The following is a 15,509-nucleotide window of genomic DNA, read 5'->3' on the forward strand; positions in this document are numbered from 1 at the left end:
ATAGATGCTCTGATGGCTACTGTGATGGTTCCCAAGGGTGAACCCACTGGACCGCGGCAAGCGAACCTCCCCTGGGCGAGCGGACCAGGTGGACCACCCCTTATACAGGGAGCGTTAGGGACAGGCCCAGGGGAAACTACTCACCACGGCAGCTGGTACCCGAGGACGGAGGGGCACAACAGGAGATGCAGCGGGCAGGCAGAAGAATGAGCTGGACCGGAACCGGCAGGACTGGAAGCCAGGAACGGAGGCTGAAGGATACAGGCAGGCAAGGCAGGAACGGCAAGACACGGGTCAGACTCAGGCACAGGCTGGACACGGACACGAGATGGCGGGCACTGGGAGGAACACAAGGACCAGGTTAAACAGGGTGCACGAGGAAAAGGAAGGAGCAGCAGGAAATGGCAGGCAGGCTGGGGCCAGAGTCACAGTAAGAGACAAGTGACGATCAGGCGGTGATCTGGAGGAAGAGGCTGCCTCTTATAGAGACAGGGGTTCCTGGTCAGGTCAGCAGGGTCAGGAAGGCGGAGAGAAGGCCTGGCTTGGCCTGTACTGGGATCTGGAGCGCAAGGCGCGCATGCACCCCGGGCAGAACGCCGGGACAGAGCGCGGGGCAGAGGACAGGAGTGCAGGCAAGCGCGCGCCCGCCGCGGGAGCGCGCCGGAGGCGGCGGGTGCTCCCGGAGGCCACGGGCGACGTGGGATCCGATAGAGAGGCGGCAGCAGGAGCCGAGCACGAGGCGGGGGCGGTGAGCGTGGAGCCGGCGGAGACGGTAAGCGTGACAGTACCCCCCCTTTTACACCCCCTCTTCCCACGGCCGGAAAGAAACTTAGCTAAAATCTGGGGGGCTTGAATGTTCTCCCGGGGTTCCCAGGATCTCTCCTCAGGGCCAAAACCTTTCCAGTCAATTAAAAAGAAAGTTTTACCTCTAGATCGTTTCATAGCAAGAATTTCCTTAACCTCAAAGACATCCTGTGCGGACACGGGCGCGGGAGTGCTGCCAGTAGAAGCATGAAACTGGTTGAGTATGACCGGTTTTAAGAGGGAAACGTGAAATGAGTTAGGAATCCGCAGTGAAGCGGGGAGTTTTAGCTTGTAGGCAACGTCATTGATACGGGCTAGAACCTCAAAGGGACCGATGTAGCGGGGACCTAGTTTGTAGGAGGGAATTTTGAGACGAACAAATTTTGAGGATAGCCAAACTTTATCCCCAGGGTGGTACAGCGGAGAATCCAGGCGTTTCTTATCGGCGTGCCTCTTGAACCCGTCTCGTGCTCGCTTAAGTGCGGTTTTGGTCTCCTGCCAGACCCTGGAGAACTCCTCGGTCAGAAGATCGGCCGCCGGCACACCCGAGGTCGGGAGTACCGGAAGAGGTATACCAGGATGTTGACCGTAGACCGTAAAGAAAGGCGACTTGGCGGAGGATTCGCTGGTATGGGGTTGTTGTAAGCAAATTCGGCCCAAGGGAGCAAGCTGGACCAATTGTTCTGATGGGCGTTGGAAAAATGTCGGAGGTATGCTACGAGGATCTGGTTCGTGCGTTCCGCTTGACCGTTGGACTGAGGGTGATAAGCGGAGGAAAAGTCCAACGTTACTTCCATCAGCTTGCATAGAGCCCTCCAGAAACGCGAGGTAAACTGAACCCCTCTGTCCGAGACAATGTGCTTGGGGAAGCCATGAATCCGGAAGACATGAGATATAAAAATTCTCGCCAGGTCAGGAGCGGAAGGTAGACCGGGCAGAGGGATGAAGTGGGCCATCTTGGAGAAGCGGTCCACGACCACCAGAATGACCGTGTGACCTGAGGAACGAGGTAGATCCGTAATAAAATCCATCGCGATATGCTGCCACGGAGCCGAGGGAACCGGAAGTGGATGCAGAAAACCGGAGGGTGGCTGACGTGGGACCTTGCTCTTGGCACACGATGGGCAGGAGAGGATGAAACTTCGGACATCTTGAGACAAAGAAGGCCACCAATAAAAACGAGAGATGAGGGAGAGTGTTTTCTTGAGGCCGGCATGACCCGCTAACTTGGTGGCATGACCCCAATGTAGAACTCGCCTCCTGTCATCATCTTGGACAAAAGTCTTGCCGAGGGGCAAGGAAGTCAGGTTAACAGGCGCGACTACGATGAGCTTGCTTGGCTCCACAATGTGTGAAGGCTCCTCCTCATTGTCGGTGACCAGAAAGGATCGAGACAGGGCATCCGCTTTGAGATTCTTATCACCCGGACGGAAATGGAGCTCAAAATCGAACCGGTTAAAGAATAATGACCATCGGGCCTGCCGGGGATTAAGCCTTTGTGCTGATTGAATGTAGGCTAGATTCTTGTGGTCGGTGTAGATCTGGAGTGGGTGTACCGCTCCCTCCAGAAGATACCGCCACTCTTCCAAGGCTAGCTTAATGGCAAGCAGCTCTCTGTCCCCGATGGTATAGTTTCTCTCCGGAGGGGAGAATGTCTTGGAGAAGAAGCTGCAGGACACCAAGCGACCGGAAGGAGATCTCTGGGAGAGAACCGCACCGGCTCCGGTGGCAGAAGCGTCTACCTCTAGGGTGAATGGTTTGTTCGCCTCTGGACGATGTAGCACCGGGGCTGTGGCAAAGGCTTGCCTCAAGGTTCGGAAGGAGTTCTCGGCCTCAGGAGGCCAGTGGTGAGGATCGGCTCCCTTTCGGATCAAAGCAGAGATGGGAGCAGTCAGAGAGGAAAAGTGCGGAATAAACTGCCGGTAATAGTTGGCGAATCCCAGGAACCATTGGATTGCCTTAATTCCCTGAGGACGCGGCCAGTTGAGTACTGCAGACACTTTTCCCGGATCCATGCATAAGCCAGAATCGGAAATGATGTAACCGAAGAACGGCAGAGACGACTGTTCGAAGGCGCATTTTTCCAGCTTGGCGTAGAGACGATGTGTTCTCAAACAAAGTAAAACTTGACGCACGTCTTTTCGGTGTGTGGACAAATCCGGAGAGAACACCAGAATGTCGTCCAAGTAAACCACCACGCAGGAGTAAAGGAGATCTCGGAAAATGTCGTTGACAAATTCTTGGAACACCGCGGGAGCATTGCATAGGCCGAAGGGCATAATGAGGTATTCATAATGGCCGTCACGAGTGTTGAAGGCGGTCTTCCATTCATCACCGGAGTGGATCCGGACCAGATTGTAGGCCCCTCGAAGATCTAATTTAGTGAAGATCCGTGCACCCCGTAGACGGTCAAATAGCTCCGGAATGAGGGGCAGAGGATATTTGTTCTTGATGGTGATATCGTTGAGCCCTCTATAATCAATACAGGGACGCAGGGACCCGTCCTTCTTCTTGACAAAAAAGAACCCAGCGCCTGCAGGTGAGGAAGACTTACGAATAAAGCCTTTGGCCAAGTTTTCCTGAACGTATTCGGACATGGCCTGGGTTTCGGAGGGAGACAGCGGGTAGATCCGACCACGAGGCGGCGTAGAGCCGGGGAGCAGATCGATGGGGCAGTCATATGGACGATGCGGGGGCAGGGTCTCTGCTTCCTTTTTGTTGAAGACATCCAAAAAGGTCCAGTAGGCGGAGGGTAATTCGGTTGACATCGACGTTGGACGTGGAAATTTCGGCGGCTGTACAGGGAGTAAACACTTATCTTGACAAAGTTGACCCCATCGCAGAACGTCACCAGAGCGCCAATCCAGGATAGGCTCGTGGGTCCTTAGCCAGGGGAGTCCCAGAAGGATGGCATGGGACAAAGAAGGCAGCACGTAGAATACTATCTTCTCCCGGTGTAAGGCTCCGACCTGAAGCGCCACCTCTTCGGTAACCTGAGTAACGGACTCCCGCAGAGGTTGACCGTCGACCTAAGCAATCTGCCGAGGGGTCTCCAGGGATCTGACAGGAATTCCAAGTCTCTTAACCGCCTCAAGTTGAATGAAGTTACCGGCCGCCCCAGAATCTATATAGGCCCATTCAGAAAAACGTTTAGAATCCAGGTGCAAAAGGACAGATAGGGTCAAGGGTAGAGAGGAGTCAAAATTACCTAGGAAGACCTCTCTTACCTGTCCTAGGCGGAGGCGTTTCCCGGGCGAGTGGGGCAGGCACGAAGAAAGTGGGACGCACTCCCACAGTAGAAACAGAGCCCCTGTTCGACCCTCTCTCTCCGACGCTCCTCCACCGGTTTGAGGCGATCCACTTGCATGGGTTCCGGTAGCGGGAGCGTGGAAGCTGGAGTTGAGCGGACTCGAGGTGGACTCCGAGCGACCGGAGGAGCGCGAAGGGGTCTCCTGTCCCTAGCGAGCTCTCGGGAACGTTCTTGAAGGCAGAGGTCGATGCAGGTGGCCAAAGAGATTAAATCCTCCAACGAGGTGGGGGTATCCCGACCCGCCAACTCGTCCTTGATCCGCCCTGAAAGACCCCGCCAAAAGGCTCCCACCAAGGCCTCATTGTTCCAACCCAACTCTGAGGACAGGGTGCGAAACCGAATGGCGTACTGACCTACTGAGAGCGTGCCCTGATGAAGATTGAACAGTGCCTCGGTAGCGGAGGCAAGGCGACCGGGTTCATCAAACACCTTACGAAAGGTGTCTAGAAAAAAGGAGAGTTGGGTGACCACGGGATCGTCTCTCTCCCAGAGGGGGTTAATCCAAGCTAGAGCCTCTCCTTCTAAGTGGGACACGATGAAGGCCACCTTGGCACGTTCAGTGGGGTACTGTTGTGGCAGCAACTCAAAATGTAGCTGGCATTGATTTGAAAACCCTTTACACGTCTTGGGGTCGCCACTGTATCGCGGGGGTTTAGCCAGTCGAGGGGAAGGGAGCGGAACCGCAGGCTGTGCCGGGGCTGCGGCCGCGGTCTGGAGGGCCAGCAAGCGGTTGTCCACCGAGGCCATGTAGTTCAGGATATGAGCCTGAGTGTCGCGCTGCTGGGCAAGCTCCAGCTGGAGGCCGGCGATCTGGGTGGCACTCCCTGGATCCGAGGCCTGTAGTGACGAGAGACGAGACTCCATGGACTTGAGGAACGACATGATCCTCGCTTGATTTTCCCGCAGGAACAGAAGTTCCTTTTGGGTCGGGGTAGAAGTACCAGCGGGGTCCATGGCCTGATCGTTCTGTGATGGTTCCCAAGGGTGAACCCACTGGACCGCGGCAAGCGAACCTCCCCTGGGCGAGCGGACCAGGTGGACCACCCCCTATACAGGGAGCGTTAGGGACAGGCCCAGGGGAAACTACTCACCACGGCAGCTGGTACCCGAGGACGGAGGGGCACAACAGGAGATGCAGCGGGCAGGCAGAAGAATGAGCTGGACCGGAACCGGCAGGACTGGAAGCCAGGAACGGAGGCTGAAGGATACAGGCAGGCAAGGCAGGAACGGCAAGACACGGGTCAGACGCAGGCACAGGCTGGACACGGACACGAGATGGCGGGCACTGGGAGGAACACAAGGACCAGGTTAAACAGGGTGCACGAGGAAAGGGAAGGAGCAGCAGGAAATGGCAGGCAGGCTGGGGCCAGAGTCACAGTAAGAGACAAGTGACGATCAGGCGGTGATCTGGAGGAAGAGGCTGCCTCTTATAGAGACAGGGGTTCCGGGTCAGGTCAGCAGGGTCAGGAAGGCGGAGAGAAGGCCTGGCTTGGCCTGTACTGGGATCTGGAGCGCAAGGCGCGCATGCGCCCCAGGCAGAGGACAGGAGTGCAGGCGAGCGCGCGCCCGCCGCGGGAGCGCGCCGGAGGCGGCGGGCGCTCCCGGAGGCCACGGGCGACACGGGATCCGACAGAGAGGCAGCAGCAGGAGCCGAGCACGAGGCGGGGGCGGTGAGCGTGGAGCCGGCGGAGACGGTAAGCGTGACAGCTACTATATATATATGCCAGTGCAAAATGGGTATAATGGTGCTGCTCTCTTCAGCTTTCAGGTTGCGCTTGTCATCAGCTGCCTAGATACTAGTACAGGCTGTAACTTTTTGTATACCCTATGGCCTAGTTTCATTATTTTCTGTATTGCAATTCGGTTTTTTTTTTGTCTTTTCTTTTTACGTTGGCAGATTTTGTGCCAAATTTATCAACATCAGCACCTAACGTTTGATGAAGTGGTACAAATTCAATGATAGTCCTTTCTTAAAATATTGTTTTGCATCTTTTTAAAGTACTTTCAACAAGATTTAAAATGTCTCATGTTAGTCTTCAACTATGGGGGGAAAAAAGATTCTTTGTTCCGCAAGAGTACTGGAGTAATATTGCGCAAAAATCTTGTAACATTTTGATAAGTCACCAAAAAAATCTGGATAAGCAAGCCCAATCCCACTATGCCTAACAAAAAATCCCACAAAAAAAACAAATAGTGAAGTTAACTACTTAAAAATGGCAAAAATTTAATTAAGAATATACGGCAATTAAAAAAGTCACTATTAGAAACCATTTTTACTAACAAAAAACACAAAAGCAATTATGAATTGTGCCCTATAATTTTCCAGGAGAGCCAAAGAAACAGAATTTTTAGCATTTTTGGAGGCTCACTCCAAATAACACCCAAAACTAATCATTAAAAACGGTATCTATAACAGACAAAACAGTTTTTGTGTAAAATTGGTTACAGTATTTGTTAAAAAAAAAGGGAATCCGGTGTGTATTGTAAAATCCAAGTAACCTCGTGCTGCCGTCTGTTAATCTACAATAATCCTGGTATGTTTCATGAGAACTGCTCAGGTCTCTGAAGTTTTATCAGTTTGCAGGTCTAGTATTTTGTGTAACAAGTAACCATTTGTTCTTTGTTTCCTCTAAGCCTTGCAAGAGCTTATAAAGATGTCCAAGATGTGCTTTTCGAAAAGCCTGAAATACAGCATTTTGGCCGGATCTGGAAGGAACTATATACTATATCCAATTTTATGGATACCATTCGGACTAACCCTGGAAGAGTTTATGGTAATTTCCAAATCATTGAACTGTTCATTTGAGATTAGACTTCCTTGTCTTGGCAAATATAGAGGAATAAATTATAACTTTCCCCTGACTTTATTGTAGACAGTTGCAAAGGAAAAACATATAAAACAATTCGGTGGCAGGGGGATCTCATCCGTTTTACTTAGCATCTGAGTTTTAGTCAGATCTTTGTTGTTATGTCTGTTACCTGTGCCAACATTAGAATATAAGGATTGTACTTAATTAAACTAAATCCTTTGAAACCATTATATAACACTCCTGTTCATAAAATAATTTGCATATATGTCTAGTTTTGATAAACATATTTAGGTAGAAATTGTTGCTGGCACACCACAACATCTTCAAATACCGTTTGTGATGGTTACGTGTGACTGGACACACCGCCTCCAGCAGGGCGAATTACTCTGACACATGTGACCCTGGATACACCGCCTCCAGTAGGCGAATTTAAGTAATATAACGTGCAGCCGGATACACCGCCTCCAGCAGGCGAATTTCAGTATTACACGTCTATCTGGATACACAGCCTCCAGCAGGGCGCATTTAAATAATAAAGGGAAACACCAGCGAAACCGATACAATGGTGTGCCCTGCGATAGGGAACGGGGACGTGGAGACCTCCTGCACTCCCCTGAGTCAGTGTCTCTGCACTCCTAACAGTCCCTATGCAGGTTCTGCACCTGGTGCCGATCAGGATACCTAAAAACCCTAGATCGCCATGCACCTAGCCCTTTCTAGTGAATTGGACGGTGCAGAAATTAATCCCACCACTGCACTGAAACACACAAAAGGAAAGGTACAAACAGGGATAACACCACTTAGCTTTGCTCTGTTGCTCTTGCTCCCAGCAACAGAGTCCACCACCAGAATGTAGATTTCCTCCTGAATAGCTGCTACATCACCAAGCATTGTCAGAGCTGCAAGGAATTCCTCACTGTGGGTCCTTCCACACCAGGCCTCTGACCGTGCTGCAAGGAACTCTCTCTAGCTCCTTCTTCCACCAAGGATGGTTGAAATGACCATTATCACCAACAGTGATTGCAACACCTGACACGCTTTTATAGGTCAGAGCAATCACACCTGCTTTATAATCACGTGCACTAAACTAAAGTAACCAAAGTGCAATGACCCTAACGGCCACCGGGGGCAAAAGTAGAACTTAAACCACCACAGTGCAATGACCCTAATGGCCACCGGGGGCAAAACTAACTTTAAGCACACAGCTTAAGGAAAAAAAAAAGGTTACTTGCGCATTTATCGGTCATAATCCAACCTGGATCATGACACCCTTGAATCATGAGCGAGTGCACATGATCCATACTAAAAGACATAGATGGCACTTATGCATGAGACGCAACCAAAGATACCAAGCTACAGGACCCTTGAACAGCCTACCAGCTCACAGAAACAGACCCCAACTCAGAGTCAGCACCCTTAAAAAGCACCTATCACCTCCTGAAAAATCTCATGAAGTCGGAGAACTCTAAAATATAAAATCTTTCTCAAAAATGAATCATTTTGAGCATTTTAAACAATTCTCTCTATTTTAGTAATAAAATCTCTGGCCCTATAGGATTATAGAAACTGGTGTCTTCTGGACTCAGGCTCTCCTCTGGCAGCTATTTTGACAGCTTTGGGAGACTTGCTGCTTTTGAGTTTGGCCATACCATTGTGAGAGGGAAATCTGTGAGTGTATAGCATGTAAACACTGCGAGATCTGTTCTGCTGCCTGATTTAATTATTTTACTCCCTCATATAGCGCCAATGATTCCACAGCGCTTTACATACTTCGTCATCACTGTCCCCAATGGGGCTCACAATCTAAATTCCCTATCAGTATGTCTTTGGAGTGTGGGAGGAAACTGGAGAACCCGGAGGAAACCCACACAAACACGGGGAGAACATACAAACTCCTTGCACATTTTGTCCATGGTGACTGATGTAGTTTTATAAACAATTATTCAGCAATAAGTGAAATAAACACTTCCACAGTCTTCCGGTGTTGCTGCTGTTGATTCTTCTAAAAGATTTAGGCCAAATTCACACATTTAAAGGGAACCTGTCGGCAGAATTGTGCACAGTAACCTACAGACAGTGTCAGGTCATCGCTGTTATACTGATTAAAATGATACCTTGGTTGATGAAATCCGTCTTATGGCTGTTGTTTAATCTTTAATTTCAGTTTTGTGTTAATGAGATTCTCCTGCCCCAATGGTGTTTGGGGTATGTGTGCTCTGATTATATATTCATAATGCAAACTGCTACTGCGCAGGCGCGGCAGCGACATCTTACTGGAGAAGAAAAAAAATTCCTCCTCCAAGATGGCATTACCATCACACACGGGGCGCCTCTTTTTTATCATCTGTATAAGAAATCATACATTTGTAAAACATGGATAATTTTCCGATTGCAATACCCGACATAAGCAGTTAGTCTCCTGATCTGAGCAAACTAAGAAAACTGCCTCATAAGCATATATAAGGCACTAAGCTCAGGTCAGGAGACATGGCATTCAGGCCAGGTATTGCAATCCTAAGCTTCGTTGATGTGCAAATTTGGCCACCTCTTTAGAAGCAGTTATGTCCTCCTATAGCAAAATAATCCTTTTGAAGCAGCTGTGTTCTCTTCTAGCAGATTAACCTGGTTTGGACAATTAACTGAATTAGCTCTGCTGCATGATGTACTATGATCACTTATTAAATGACTGGTTACCAATATTCTCTATGCAGTTCAGGCTCCTGGTGGAAAGTGAAGAAAATTTCCATCTGATTTGTCCATCAATAATTTTCTACCAAATAAAATGCATTGGTGGAATTATTCATCATATTTGAGGCTTGTTTTTACTGACTTTTTGGAAAGAAAAGGAAATCAATTATACCAACCATTCTGTGGACCAGCAACTTGATGACATGATGAAACAGGTGAAGTGATAAATCCACTCGGAACCTGCTAGTTTGGAGCTCAAAGTCTCATTTATGATCAAACAGATGTTATAAAGAATCAGTACCCCCTCTCCATCACAGCTGATGTATCCCATTAAAGAGATTATGAGCTCATTCTGCCAAATTAAAAGTGAAACCAGTGACTTTGTAATGCAGAGGGAAATAATCTGATTTACTAATGATACGTGTTTGAGAAAAGTCTAATTTTCTTACACTTTTTGAGTTTTTCTCAGATACGATAGATGCCCTATAAACAACCAGAGCTGCTGCCCTTTCCCTTCACCGACCAAAGTAGGAATGAGGAAAGGACCAAAAAGTCACAAAAACGGGAGCGAATTGAACACGTTAAATTTTTGTCATTTCCACCGAGACGACCTCGTGAGCGCCCTGATGTCCTTTACTATGTATGAAGCAAGTTTTTGTTTTGCAATCATTTTGCCTGAAGGTCAGATACTGCGCTTCTTAGGGATGGAATTGACTGCAAGTTCAGGGAGAACGTTCTACAATGTCTATCAGAAAGTACAGAGGTGTTAACACTGTACTTAGGATTTCTGCATGGAAGACAGACCCACATGTCTGTATGTCCTCAAGCTACACGGTAACAGCCACTTCATTAGTCACTGTCAGTTTTAAGTGGGGCTTTAAAAGACCCTGTTGAATGGCAAATACCAGACGACTGAACATTTTAAACAATCGTAACTTGTGTTCTGTTACTTTGTCCTGGAATATAAGCCACATTCCGATCACACTGCTACAGTCGGAAGCCTGTTCCCTTTGTTTCCTTCTGGTAGCAAATATGTACATAGAAATGTATTCATAACAAATCAATAGTCAGAGGCACTGTCTGCCTTTGGCGATAATTTTTTTCCTTATTAAATGCATGTATTTAAGGCTAAAAATCATTTTTGCAATTGATTTTGTTAAATTTTATTTGCACAATTTGCCTTCTATAGTCTCTGTGTTGCACTATCTATTCCTGGCTGCAGAATGAGTTAACTGAGAATCCATCAGTGAGCTCGTTCTGACTATCCAATGGGAGGCTTTCTAACTCTTTTATCTGTCTTTTTTGCGTTCCTCTCAGCTGATTTATAACCACAGACCAAATCAAAGTTGAATGTGCAGGGAAGCAAGGAGCATGTAAAAGAAATAATCATGCAAAATGTTGAATGAATCTGAATTACAGAAATGATTTTAAACACCAAATACTTGTATTTAAGTAAAAAGATAAAAAAATGTTCCAACAGGAGAACAATCCATTGTCTGTCAGGCAAACTATAGAGCTATAACATGACCTTCCTCATGCGCATAATACATTTGTGGGTTTGCAGTCCTATGTTAATCAGCAGATAGCACATATCTCAATATCAAATTACAAAATCAACCTTGATACATCTGAGAATCCCAACACTACGAGACTCATAAATATATTTATTATAAAAAATTAAATTGAAAATTGAAAGTATCATGGTGCCCCACTGTACTTTACCTAGAAATCAAAGGACCTAATAGAGAAAGGCAGGACTGAGCCTCCTTCATGTTATGCACCTGTCTCAGATCCAGGCTTTGCTCCCCCATAATGGACAGCTGAATTCTATTGTGCTCATTGTCGGGCTTTGCAGCTGACCCGGCGTGATCCCATGTGATCATCTGCCTGGGCTTATATAATGCCTGCCAAGATAAACACCTTTCTTGGTATTAAGACTTTCTAATTACTCCAGAATTCTGCCTGCTACCTGTCTGCAGTCTTTCAGGACCACTGCTAGTGGTCTGCAGTTTCTAGGACCTCTGCTATCTATCGTCTTGATGCTTCCAGGATGTCTCCTGTCCACCTGTGGCTTCCTGGACCTCTGCTACGTGTCCGCCTGCGGCAACCAAGACATCGCTTGTCCGCCTGCAGCTTCCGGGACATCTGCTGCCTGTTCCTTGTCTTCAAGGATCTCTACTACCTATCTGCTGTCTTCCAGGACCTCTGCTACCTGTTCCCCATATTCCCAGACCTCTGCTTCATGTCCACATGCAGCTTACAGAATGTCTCCTGTCTACCTGCGGCTTTCAGGACTTCTGCTACCTTGTCCCGGTCTTCCAGGACTTCTGCCACGTGTCCAACTGTGGCTTCCAGGACATCTCCTGTCCATCTATGGATTCCATGACAAATACTACCTGTTTACTGCCTTCCAGGACCTCTGCTGTGTGCATGTCTGAAACTTCCAGGATGTCTCTTGTTTGCCTGCATCTTCCAGGACCTCTGCCATCTGTTCCCGGTCTTGCAGGACCTCTGCTACCTATCTGCTGTCTTCCAGGACCCATGTTACCTGTTTCCCATGTGCCTCAACTTGTTTTTCCCCCCCAAATAAAACACTATTCTGGCACCTTCGTGCTCCACGTCAGTCTCTGAACCCCACAGTCATCATGCACATGACCATATTTCAGCTCTATTATATGCAATCTCCATAATATGGCATCCATAAAAGTTTCTTGTTATACTGTGCCTCATATGTCTGCAATTTCAAAGAAGCAAATCAAAGAAAGGTCATCATATCAGAGCACTAATTCATGACTTTATGGAATCAATTTAGTAATATTCCAGTCTAATCCAGAATATCTAATAATTCATATTTTAGTTTATAACAGAAATGAAAAATGATGCCTAGTTACAGCAGAAAGTGGTTCTGTGCAGTCAGCAGAACCTGCCGATCGCGACAGGAACACACAACCTTCTGATGTATATGAGGGACTCACGATTCTCTTGCAAAAGATTATATTGGTGGAGATTGAAAAGAAGGCTTTTCAGTGCCTGTTCATTTTGATTTTAGGAAAAATAAGCCGCTGCCAGAATTATTTGGCAGCAGCTTTTTCTTGTCTCACATGAATGCTTGGCCAATGCGAGCGCTCATATGTATGGGGGAATTAGGATTGATAATTATCTTCCTGATGATCGTTCAGCTCTACGATGAGTAAGTAGGATGATGGACTCTGCTGCTGTATCATTTCACCTGTGACCTTTTTTTCTACAGGACGCGGTTTACGAATCAGAGACATTTTAAAGGACGATGAATTGCTGACATTGTTTTTGCTAAAAGACATCGGACTGTCTGACTCTGTGGTGTATCAGCTCATAAATGCTCAAGTGCGAATTGAACAGGTAAGAACAAAGTGCCATTGTCTTCACCAGAACAATCCTCATAGCTTCACTGTCTATGATGCAGGAAGACTCTCGTCTCTCCACCTGCCCCGGTGTCCAAGCAAGAAAGCCTGTTGTTCCAAGTCTCCCTATCCTAAGTAGAATTAAGTTACATTGTCGCCATTGTAGTAAGGCTTGCAACACTACACCGGGAGCTTTTGGTGCTTCCTCTGGCTGGCAACTGGGGCGGTCTACTCAGGGGTGGACATACCATTGGTGCAACCGGTGCAGCCACACAGGGGCCCAAGGTGGAGAAGGTGGAATTGTGCATTATGATGAGCTATCAGATTGCAAAGGGCCCATGTATTGTTCTTGCACAGGGTGTGTTTTCTCTCTGTGTCCGCCAGTGGGTCTCGTATATTATACAGGCTCTAGTCCAGCTTCTTTAGGGTGTCAAAACACTACCACTTACGTTTAATACCCCGCACTCTGTGGCTTGTCTCTGGGTCACAGAGTCATGTCATCAGGACCCTAATTACAGAAAGTAGTTACCTGCATAGTGGCATCTGGGATGATTCTTCCAGGCAGTATGTCACCCATCTAACAGGAGGAGCGAACCACTCTTGTTCTGCAGTGATAATATGGCAATAGCAAAATATGAAAAGTTGGAAAAGTATGTGAACAACCTATTGAAGGCTTTTACCAATACTGTACAATGAGCAAGGCAAAATGTGGTTTCCTCTCTGTACCCCTGCATGTTACTCCTAGAGAAACATGACTTTCCATACCAGACCCACTCAGAAAATAATTTGTATTTACCATGCATAAGTCCATCGTGGATGAAGAAGCCTGCTGTACGGTCCTCTTTTTGTTGTGGGGTGGCTACGGTATTATTTTAAGAAGCACTTCTTATGTGGATAGAAATGAGGATTAAATAAGCACTCCTCCTCCTCCCATCAAAATTTGTATTTTCTTAATATATTGCAGTCATCACATTATACAGCACTGTGTACTTACAATTGCTCATTTTGCCTTTCTACTCAGCTGATTCTTCTCTTTTCCATTAGGTCTATGACATCACATGATTAGAAACTGACTAGCTGAATCCTTCTAAGCTCTATGTAGAAACAAGAAGTCTCTTTTCCCTGCATAAAGCCCCCGTGACACACTGCGATATCGCTAGCAATATCGCTGTAAAATCACCGATTTTGTGACGTTACAGCGATATTGCTAGCGATATCGCTGCATGTGATACTTACCTCCGACCGGCTCCCCCGCTGGTTATCGCTGATCGCGCGAGAAGCTGCTGGACCATTCCTCGTCGGTCACGTCCTGCGGCGCTTCCTGCTGTGACGATGAGCGACGCGTGGACGCGGGCGGGAGGACGCAGGATCGCCGCGTCTGACAGGTAAGTAGCGATCCCCGTCCCCAGCGATGTCGCTGGTGAGATCTGCCTGTGTGGCAGCTCACTAGCGACCACCTAGCGATGCACCAGCGATCCTGACCGCGTCATATCACTAGTCGGGATCGCTGGTGCATCGCTAGGTGTAACGGTACCCTAAGTCATCATTAGAACTATAATACTACATCACTGTAAAGTCCCTGGCAGCACACCTCCACCCCCTCTTCAACTCCTAACCCAGCTTCTCCCTCCTTCCCCTGCCAGAGACTTTGCAGTGATGTTGAATTGTAGTTCTAATGTTGACTCATGCATTTAAAAGTACATAGAGCGTAGAAGGATTCAGCTAGTCTGTTTGTAGTCATGTGATGTCATAGACCTAATAAAAATGAGAAGAATTATCAATTTGATAGGAGGAGTGCTCCTTTAGGGCACAATATACAACATACGTGGGTATTACAAATGGGGTATTATGCTGCGTGGGGGCTCTGGCAGGACTTGATATTGGGTGTAGGGGACAAAGGGGGCATTTCAATATGTGTGGGCCCTAAGGGAGCATTATAATGAGCTGAGAGCCAATTTTACTGGATGAGGGGGGTAGTATTATAATGAAGACAGGAGGCAGGGATTTCTTTTAGGCACTGCACGCCGCAGAGCCTGGAAGAGAGCATTAGCATAAGGAAAGAATATAACATTTCTCAGCAACAAGACCTTTAATGAGGCATAAAGCAAGGACTAGTGTAACATTTCTATCACCTTTATGCCTATATTAATAGGTCATATTCATATACATCTTGGGGGTGACAGATTTCTTTTAAGTACTGTGTGTTCGGAACTAAGGTGGGGACATTAAGGGGACATTATTATTGTGAAAGGGCACCAAAGGGACATCACAGTATGGGAGTACAGATACAATGTGCCACCCCAGGAACACATGAATAAAGTGTGTGGCACTGTCACTTTTTGCTGCACTCAGGGCGACACTATTCTGTTTGCCGGTAGACTTTGTTTTATGTAACTTGTCAGGAATGTGCATAAAGGGAAGAAGAGACTCATAAGTTTGCTATGGGACCCAGCCTTTTCTAGTTTCGCCCCTGAGTACAGTATCATATGAGAGTGTATTCGGTAATGGCAGGAAGCT

At 47.6% G+C, this 15,509-nt stretch overlaps 1 protein-coding gene across 1 annotated transcript in view; it reads left to right on the forward strand.

The window, feature by feature from the left end:
• ABCA4 (ATP binding cassette subfamily A member 4) overlaps nucleotides 1–15,509 on the forward strand; it is a 255,198-nt gene that overhangs the window by 16,041 nt on the left and 223,648 nt on the right. The window contains exons 4-5 of the mRNA XM_073571415.1: nucleotides 6,749–6,888; nucleotides 12,863–12,990. Coding sequence (XP_073427516.1) covers nucleotides 6,749–6,888; nucleotides 12,863–12,990 — 268 coding nt within the window. The remainder of the gene's footprint in view (nucleotides 1–6,748; nucleotides 6,889–12,862; nucleotides 12,991–15,509) is intronic.

Source organism: Dendrobates tinctorius, unplaced genomic scaffold (assembly GCF_039654945.1).
Source record: "Dendrobates tinctorius isolate UK_male_01 unplaced genomic scaffold, ASM3965494v1 ptg000029l, whole genome shotgun sequence".
Classification (NCBI taxonomy): Eukaryota; Metazoa; Chordata; class Amphibia; order Anura; family Dendrobatidae; genus Dendrobates; species Dendrobates tinctorius.